The 9,301-nt window shown below is 48.6% G+C and overlaps 1 protein-coding gene across 1 annotated transcript; it reads right to left on the bottom strand.

Moving 5' to 3' along the window:
- Positions 1-7,239: 7,239 nt before the first annotated feature.
- Positions 7,240-9,025, bottom strand: LINGO4 (leucine rich repeat and Ig domain containing 4; the record flags this gene model as incomplete). Its single annotated transcript, XM_079936638.1, has 1 exon — positions 7,240-9,025. The coding sequence occupies exon 1, from the start codon at positions 9,022-9,024 to the stop codon at positions 7,240-7,242; it is 1,785 nt and encodes a 594-aa protein (XP_079792764.1). The 5' UTR covers position 9,025.
- Between the last annotated feature and the right edge of the window lie 276 nt (positions 9,026-9,301).

Below are 9,301 nucleotides of genomic sequence, written 5' to 3' on the forward strand. Positions count from 1 at the left end.
CACTAGGGGCTGACCCTTGACAGGGGTTGAGCGCTCCTTGTAATGCGGGGATCTTTCGCACCAGCTTCTGTCACAATGCCTGGCGCATGATACGCACGCAGTAAATGTTTGTTGAGTGAATGCAAGATTATATCTCTGGTCAGCTAAGGACATGCCAGTGGGCCTCAGTTTCTCGTTTTGTGTTAATTTGAAAAATATATATGTGTTTTGAGTAAGTAGTACATGCACATTCTACAAAGGAATAAAAGGTCTGTCTTCCCTAAGAAACAACCGGTTTTACCAGATTCTTGTGGATTTTTCACAGGATATTCTATAGTAAACATGTATACATTAAATATATTTATATATATTACCCAGTCGGTAACATGTTATACATTACTATTTTGCAGTTTCTTTTTATATGGTCTAGATATCTGTCCATAGCAGCACGTAGGTAACTGCCTAATAGTTAAGTTTCATAGTAAGCCTGAGGGATGTATTAAGATATATTCAATCAGTCCCTTTAACATTATACTGATACCCAAGTATATTTTGTTTGGCTCTTGTATATCAGTACAATAAATACTTAGGGCTGCAAACACTGAGAAGTGTTTGTATTGTTTCTTCAGTTGGATAGATACAATTTCACAAATTCTCTTTCTCCCACAAAGATTTTTCTCATTTTCATTCCACCAACAATGTTTGAAAAGGATTTTGGTTAGTATTGCCAAATTGCCTTCCATGCAAGTTTTACCAATCTTCTCTCCCATCAGCAAGCTTATACAGCCTGTTATCAAACCTTTTGATTTTTGACAGTCTGATAGTGTAAATGGCATCTCACTGCAATTTAAATTTTCATTTCTCTTATAAGGTTGAGCATCTTTTAATATGCTTAAGTGACAATTGCTTTCTATTTTTCTGTAAATTGTTCATACACTTTGTTCATATTTCTATTTGGTTGTCAGGACTTTTAATATTTGCCTTTTGTTCATATGTAAGTTGAAAATATTTTTCCCCTTTCCCAGTTTGTCGTATGTCTTTTTACTTTCATGGTGACTTTTTTGTTATGCAAGTATTTTTTATTTTTATGTAGCTGAATTTGTCAGCATTTTCTTTGATAACTTCTGGGTTTCATATCATATTTAGAAAAGCGTCCTATGACCTAAGATTATTAAGAAATTATCCTATGTTTTCTTTAAATATTTTTATAGTGTCTTTTTGCATATGTAAATATTTGATTCACCTGGAATTTATTTTGGTGTTAAGGTGTGAAATAGTGATCCAGTTTTGTCTTGTCCAACCCTTATTGAATAACCCATATTTCCTCCATTGTTTTTGAATGCTACCTTTCATAAGATCCAAATTGTCATGTATTTGGGTCTATTTCTGGGTTTTTCATGTTCCATTGATCTCTCTATTCATGTTCTAGTACCATACTGTTTTTTAAAATTGATGTACATTATGTGTTATTTTTACCACAATTTAAAAATTTGATGTACAATATATACACAGAAAAGTGCACAGATGAAAAGCATACATGTTGATGAATTTTAAAAAATGGAACACATTTGTGTAACCAACACCCAGATCAAAAAAGCAGAACATTATCCCTTCCCAGTCACTACTCTCCTCAAGGGTAAACTTGCTTCTGACTCCTAGTAGCAGAAACTAGTTTTGCTTGTTTTGTTTTTTATACAAAGAGAATCACACAGTAAGTACTCTTTTGTGTCTGGTTTCTTTTGTTCAACATTATTTTTGTGACATTCAGCTATATTATTGTGTATAGTTTTAGTCCATTCATTCTCATCACCGTGTAGTATTATATTTTGGGAATATACCACAATTTCCTTTCTGAGTATACTGTTAATGTTATTTTGTGGAATCACATATTTTTAGATTACATAAGGGAGAATTTTTATATTTATGATATAGAATCTTCCTATAAACATGTGTAAGTCATTAATGTCCCATCAGTAGCGTTTTAAAGTTTTTGTCATGTAAAATTTACATATATAGTTTCTAAGATTATTTCTAGGTATTTGAGTGCCTTGATTGCTATAGCTATTTTTACTTTTAAAAAGGTAAAGAGTAGTTCAGACCTAAGGAAGAGTGTCCATTGTTGCTATAAAAAGCACAGGCCCGGGCTTCCCTGGTGGCGCAGTGGTTGAGAGTCCGCCTGCCGATGTCAGGGGACAAGGGTTCGTGCCCCGGTCCAGGAAGATCCCACATGCCGTGGAGCAGCTGGGCCCGTGAGCCATGGCCGCTGAGCCTGCGCGTCCGGAGCCTGTGCTCCGCAACGGGAGAGGCCACAACAGTGAGAGGCCCGCGTACCGCAAAAATAAATAAATAAATAAAAAGCACAGGCCTACTTTATGGGCTCATCATCTTCCAGCTCCAATGGGAGCTGGTGAGCAAAGAAGAGGAAATGAAGTGGAAGTCCAAAAAGAGGGATTAAAATTAAAAATTAAACCACAGGATTAATTTCTTAATCAGAGCAGTGAAAAGCCAGGTGTAATCACTTTTCCTGGAAATTTTCTGAAGGAGGGTGGACTTTTAATTGGTTGGGTAGGGAGACTGGGGAGTAGAAAGGATAACTTTAGGTGAGATGATCACTCTCAAGTCACTGTGTATTTGGGATTTGTCATCTCATTCCCCCTCTAAGAGCCCAAACCAGGATTCAAAGATTGAGTTGTGAGAGACTAGGATTGGGTGAATTGTGATTTCTTTATTCTCATCTCCCGCTCTGAAGAGTCCAGTTCTGTTTCCCTGAAGGGTGTTCTGAACAAGGTGCAGGTGGCAGTAGGTGAAACTAATTGACATAGAGTGTGGGTTGTCCGGAGAGTGCAGTGGGCAGGTGTTTCCACTCGGTAAGCCAAAGCAGGAAAGTAGACTTTAGCTAAAGGGCTGGGCAGGGAGGGGTTCTCAAACGCAGTAGCCTTGTTTAGAGCCTTGGCTGCTTACAGAGTTCCCTTCCTGGATAACGTGTAAACTATTCAAATGATATTCAGCTATCTGAGGTTTTGGAAAACAGCACACTCCCTTTGTCCATTGTAGGAATCACCCCTTCTTCCCCCGTCACTCAAGTCTCTTCACCAGAAACCAGCAGCTGGGAATGTGGGCCTTAGTATCAGAAATTATACTGGTGCTACTCTTTCGTCTTTCGATCAGATTGATGAATTGTGGCAGGGTGTCCTAGGAGAGAGACATTCTCCTCAGCTTCTCTGGCCACCGACATCCAGCTCTAAGTCTCCTTCCTTAACTCCCCTTTACAAAGCAGTTTGGAGGAAGAGGACGCAGGAGTCCTCTGATCTCACGTGCTCGCCGGCCTGAATCATCACCACACTCACTGCTAAGAGCAAAAGTCCTACCCAGAGTCTCCTGCCTCTCTCTGAGAGACGGATGCTGGGGGAGACTGAGAAGAAAGATTAAAAACTAACAACCAATCCTCAGCTTCCTGAATCAGGTGCATTAGAGTTACTGAAGGAAGGTGAGGACCAACAACTGACCCCATTCCCCTTAAAAGAGTTGTTCAGAGTGGGTGGGGCTGGGGATGACCCCTGGATTCTACCTTTCTCACAGGTCAGTTCCTGCAGCTGAGAGACCCTGGGGAAGGGGGTTATAAGAGCAGACAGTGACTGAGCAGTATGGCAGTGTGGTGGAAAGCATTTGGATTTTGAGTTAGCCCTGAGTCCAGAAGCAGCTCCCTTACTAACCAGCTCTGTGTACCCGAGCAAGTTAATCTATTTGACCTTTAGTTCCATCAGCCAAGATTCCCTGTCTTAATAGGGTTGATGTGAGGATTAAATAAGAAAACATACATGTAACCAACTAACACAGAATAAATGTTATTTTTCTTCTATCTCCACGACTGTCCCTCCAGGGGAGAGCTGCCATTGGATTGCCTCTGATGTGGACCATAACATCCCTGCACATGTGCACACACCACCCGCCTGCGTCCCTGGTTGCCGTCACACACTTGTCCACACACACACACACACACACACACACACACACACACACACACACACACACACACACACACACCCTTGAGCTAAGGGCAGCCTTTCCGGGCACATGGGGTAAGGGGCTGGCTTTCTGATGATTGGACAAGCTGTGGAACTGCTCATTGCAGTAACCTTGTTACGGTAACTAGCGTCCCTCTCTGAAGGTGTTCTGGAAAGGCCATGTCAGGAGAGCAAGGGGTGGTAGTAGGGGAACCCCACAGGCATTTCCTCTACGTTGAATGTGCTTCTCGAGGGACACTTTGCCCACCTCTGCTGAGGAGGCCCTAGTCTACACCCAGAGTTACAGTGTCTGGAGCTCTGCTGTCCAATATTGTAGCCACTGGCCACATGTGACTACTGAGTACTTGAAAGATGGCTAGTGTGACTGAGGAGTAGAATTTAAAATTTATTTAATTTCAATTAATTTAAATGTTAAAACCAATACTTGATTTAGTTATTGGAAAACTTTTAATATGGAGCAACTTGGATGTGTGAATTGACTTTCTCAACAGTGAATTTTATGAAACCTAACTACAGATCAGATATTTCTGGTGAGAATTTAGTTATCAAATTGGAATGTGTTGTAAGTGTAAAATATACACTAGATTTCAAAGACCTAATATGAAAAAATAATGTAAAATATTTCATTACTCATTTTTATATAGATAACATGTTGAAATGATCATAGTTTGGGTACACTGGGTTAAATAAAATAGAGTATTAAACTTAATTGTATCTGTTTCTTTTGCTTTTTTAATGTGATACTAGAAAACTTGAAATCACATAAGCAACTCACATTCTGTTTCTGTTGGGCTGCTCTGGCGGCTGTGGGACTCAGGCAGCAGCATCTCCCAATCCAGACACATGTCATCCATTCCCCACTGCCTCGGGGGCTTCCCAGAGTAGATTTCTCTGAACAGCAATGCTGCTTCTGCCCTTTTCTGAATTGCAGTGTGGGCAACTAGTATGAGAACCTCTAGCACCTGACCCCCACAAGTCCCAATCTCACAAGCTACTGGTGGAAGATTTTAGAAATGAGGGAGAGGGCTGTGCCCCAAGGTTATTAGACAACCTTTGGGCTGTCTAATAAACTGGAGAGGGGAGGTTGCTGCAATGCTAAGGGAATTGTGTGTGCACGGTGCCAGGAGCAAGGTTGGAGGCTCCGGATGCTCAAGATTGTGTGATTCTCCAGCCTCGCTCTCCAAACTGCCGGGTTCTCTCTCACATTCACCTCTGCCCACAGCCCCCTGCCCCCAGATTCCCACCTCTGCCCCACCGAAGAGCTTGCCTGCTGGTGAAGTCTGGCTGCCCCCATATGGTGCCAGCTTCTCTCACCTGTCAGGGACAGTTTGGGCTGGGAATCTCCTAATGAGTCTCCTCAGGGCAAGGACAAGGGCAGCAGGAATGGCTAGGAAGCTGATGACGCTTTGCATATTGTTGGGTGAGGGGTGGGTGGGGGCTCTTGAGGGTGGAGGGGAACTAAGGACGCTGTGCAGATGCTGCGAGAGAGAGAGAGAGAGAGAGAGAGAGAGAGAGAGAGAGAGAGAGAGAGAGAGAGAGAGAGAGAGAGAGGGAGAGAGGGAGAGAGGGAGAGAGGGAGAGAGGGAGAGAGGGAGAGAGGGAGAGAGGGAGAGAGAGAGAGGGGGAGAGGGGGAGAGGGGGAGAGGGGGAGAGGGGGAGAGGGGGAGAGAGGGAGAGGGAGAGGGAGAGGGAGATGGAGAGAGAGAGAGAGAGACTGACTCCTAGGGACCTCGTGACTCTCCACTTCTCGGCCCCTCCTCCCTGCTCCTTTCCTCTCCCTTCACTCCTCCCCTTCCGGTGATGCTGACGCTGCTGCCCTGTCCCTTGAGCTCTCAGCATCTCTACTTTTTCTAGCTCTGCTTTGGTCTTTCTTTGGAGTACACTCAGAGGCAGTCAGCATCTCCTCCTCCCACTCTGCCTCTGCATCTGGGGTCTCCATAAGACAGCGACCTCTATCCAAAGACAGCTTCCCACCGGGGCTGCACTGAACACGGAACCAGGGGAAACTGCTGAAGGACGGTGGAAAGGCAGGTGCTTCCTGCTGCTGCTTCTTCCCTCCACTTTTCACTACAGCTTGCAGTGCCCCTCCCACCTTGTTCCTTCAAACCTAGTCCTGCTGTGTTCTGGGTCTCTCCCCTTTGACAGCTGCAGATTCTTGCTTTTGTTAGTCATTTTCTAGGAGTGCTCTTGCTTTCTCCATCAAGGGCACTAGGGATCTGCAATACAGGAATGTTAGGGAGATTCCAACCAGAGTGAGAAAGAAGGGAAGGAGCTGGGTGCCCTGGGTTGAAATTTTTGCAGAGGGATCCTTTGGAAGGCAGAGGATCTCTCCTCCAACTCCGGAGAGGGAGAGTACAGGGGAAAGGGTTGACACTGAAATGGGCTGGGTGTGCTGATCTCTCCAGGCATGGTGGGCAACCTTTTGCGTAAACCCCTGGTTGTCAGGCTCGTTAGATTCAGGCAAGGCCATTAGGATACAGGCTCAATGGGCAGGCAGAAAGCGTAGGAAGGGGGAGATCTGACAGAAATAAGGGGTGGAAAAGACTGAAGAAATCTCCAGAGAGCACATTTAGTTGGGGCTGCTACTGTCATGGCCTTTTGGCAACAGGTTTAATGCTGTGACAGACAGAGGCAGGTGGCAGGGCTCATGCACACTCAGTGCCAGTGTGTAGTCTGTCCTCCTTCCCGTCCCACACCCCCTGTCACATCCTCTTCTCCCTAGCTTGAGGTCATTGGCCCTAGTTGTTTGCCCCTAGAGAGGGGACAGAGCAGAAAAGAGAGAGAGAGACCACCTGGTTGAGGAGCAGAGACTCCAAGAAGCAAGTGGCACTTCCCAGCCCCATCTCTGAAGTAATCTATGGCTGTGGTTGGCGACTGGTATTGGTTATTAAGGTATGTGTAGGTGGGTGTGAAGGAAGCCTGGAGCTTAGACTAGCAGACTGGAGGGTTATATTTCCTGCTTTGTATGTGGTGGGGGAAGGACTGGGCTGACTACAGGGTCTATATCTTCAGCTTCCTGGGACCCTCAGGGAAGAGATGACAATGCTATCCTCAAGCTGCAAAAGCACAAGGAGGCCGGCTATCAGGAGGCGGCATTAGCTGCTGGCATGGTGCAGGCAGGAGGCGTGGGAGATCTATGCTGTTTGGGACTAGCTTCTGGTCCAAGCAGCCTTGGTTCTCTTCCCCTTTGGTATCCGAAGCTGACTTGGATGGGTCCCCAGTGTGGAAGAAAAGGTCAGAAGAGCTTGGCAGTGACCCGGTTACCCCCAGAGTTCTTATCCCCAGAGGCTCGGGGTGCCACAAAGTCAAAGGTCATGTGATGTTTGACCCGGCCTTTGCCTTTGCTCCAGAGGGCAATGAGGCCAAAGCACAGGGTTACCGAGGTGAGGAAGGGGAGGAAGCCGACTGCCAGCACCATAGCTATGCCTCTGCTATCCAGGAAGAAAGGCCCTGGGATCCCTGGCATGGTGATGTTGGGGTCAGAGAGAGTGCTATTTGGAGGTTCAACTTGGATTACTTCCAGCCAGGTCCTCAGGGAGTCATTCCCAGCTACATTGCTGACCACACAGACATAGGCCCCTCTATCCCGTAGCTGCACAGAGCGGATCTCCAGCGTCCCATCCTCCAGGACCCTTACTCTCCCGCCCCTTCCCAGCCAAGCCCCCTGAGGCCTCATCCAGGAGACGATGGGGGCTGGGTCTCCATCTCCAGAGCAGGAGAAAACGGCATGCCCCCCCTCCTCTGCAATGACCCATCGTGGCCCGGACTTTCGGATCAGGGCCGGTTGGCAAGTGAAGTGCCCTGGAGGTAGGATGTCTGAAAACTCCCTCAGGCTCTTCCCCTGGACGTTCTGGGGGCCGGCACAGGCAGGGGGGGACGTGCCAAAGTCCAGGCGGCGGCGGAGCCGGAGCAGCCAGACGAGGCGGCAGTCACAGGTCAGGGGGTTACCAGACAGCCTCAGGGTGACCAGTTTGTCTGGAGAAGAGAAGGCTGTTTCCTCCAGTGTCTGAAGGGCGTTATCCGCCACGTCTAGGAGGTGGAAGGCAGTCAAACCATGGAAGGCGTGGGCAGCGATGGAGGTGAGGCACGCCCCTGACAGTCGGAGCTCCTGGAGCCGCACCAGGGGGCTGAGCCTCCGGGCTGGGATGGCAGAGATGGGGTTCTGAGACAGATCCAGGACCCTGAGGAAGCTCAGGTGGTGCAGCGCTTGGAAGGGCACCGAGCTCAGATTGCAGCGGGTGATGGCCAGACTGCTGAGATTGAGCCCAGTCAGGCTCCCAGGCTCCAGAGCCTCCAGAGGCGGCCAGTGATGGATCTCCAGCTCCTTTAACTGCCCCAGCCCTTGCAGCGCCCCTCCCGGCAGCCTCCCAATATCTAATTCCCGTAGCCTCAGGACCCCTAGCGCTGGAAGGCGGGCCAGGGCCGGGCCAGGCACGGTGCTGAGGTTGCAGCGCTCCAGGGTGAAGGTGCTCAGCTTGGCCAGTCCCGCAAAGGCTCCCGGAGCCACAAACACCAGGTGGTTGTCCCCAACCTCCAGCTGCTGGAGGCTGCCTAGCTCCCCAAAAGCTCCATCGAGGAAGAGGACAATCTGGTTGAGGCGAATGTCCAGCAGCGTGAGGGAAGACAGGCCTGAGAAGACCCTGGGGCCCACGATTCGCAGACGGTTGCCCTGCAGCCTCAGGGTGAGCAGGCTCTGCAGACCATGGAAGGCCCCTGGCTCGAGGGTGGACAGCTGGTTGTAGCTGAGGTCCAGTTCCCGGAGCAGGCCCAGGCGGGAGAGCATTCCCCGCTGAAGCCCCCATAGGCGGTTCCCACTCAGGTCCAGGAGCTCGGTGTCCAGCGGGAGTCCCCCTGGTACAGCCTCCAGTCGCCGGTGGGCACAGAGCACTGCCCGGGGTTGGGAGGTGCAGTCACACACAGCAGGGCAGCCGCCGCTACTCCCCCCAGACAGGAGGAGCAGGAAAAAGATGGGGGGCCAGGCTTGCTTTGGAGTAGTGGCCGCAGCCATCCCCTCTTCCATCCTGGAATAGACGATGGCATGGCCCTTATTGGAAAGTGGCTTCAGATGATGGGGACCCTGGATTTCCCTGGGCCTCCTTAGAGGAGAGAGATATTGAGCTACCCATCTCAGCATGGCCAGCAGCTAGGGTGCAGATCTGGGGGGAATTCTGGTGCACACCTCCCTGGAGCCTTCTGGAGCTCCTCTAAGGGGACTCTGTACTTTCCTCCCCCTCCCAACCTGGGTAACAGGCCAAGTGCTTACTAGCTCATGGAACCCGAGTCAAGTGGGGAAAGTT

Source organism: Stenella coeruleoalba (assembly GCF_951394435.1).
Source record: "Stenella coeruleoalba genome assembly, chromosome: 1".
Taxonomy (NCBI): domain Eukaryota; kingdom Metazoa; phylum Chordata; class Mammalia; order Artiodactyla; family Delphinidae; genus Stenella; species Stenella coeruleoalba.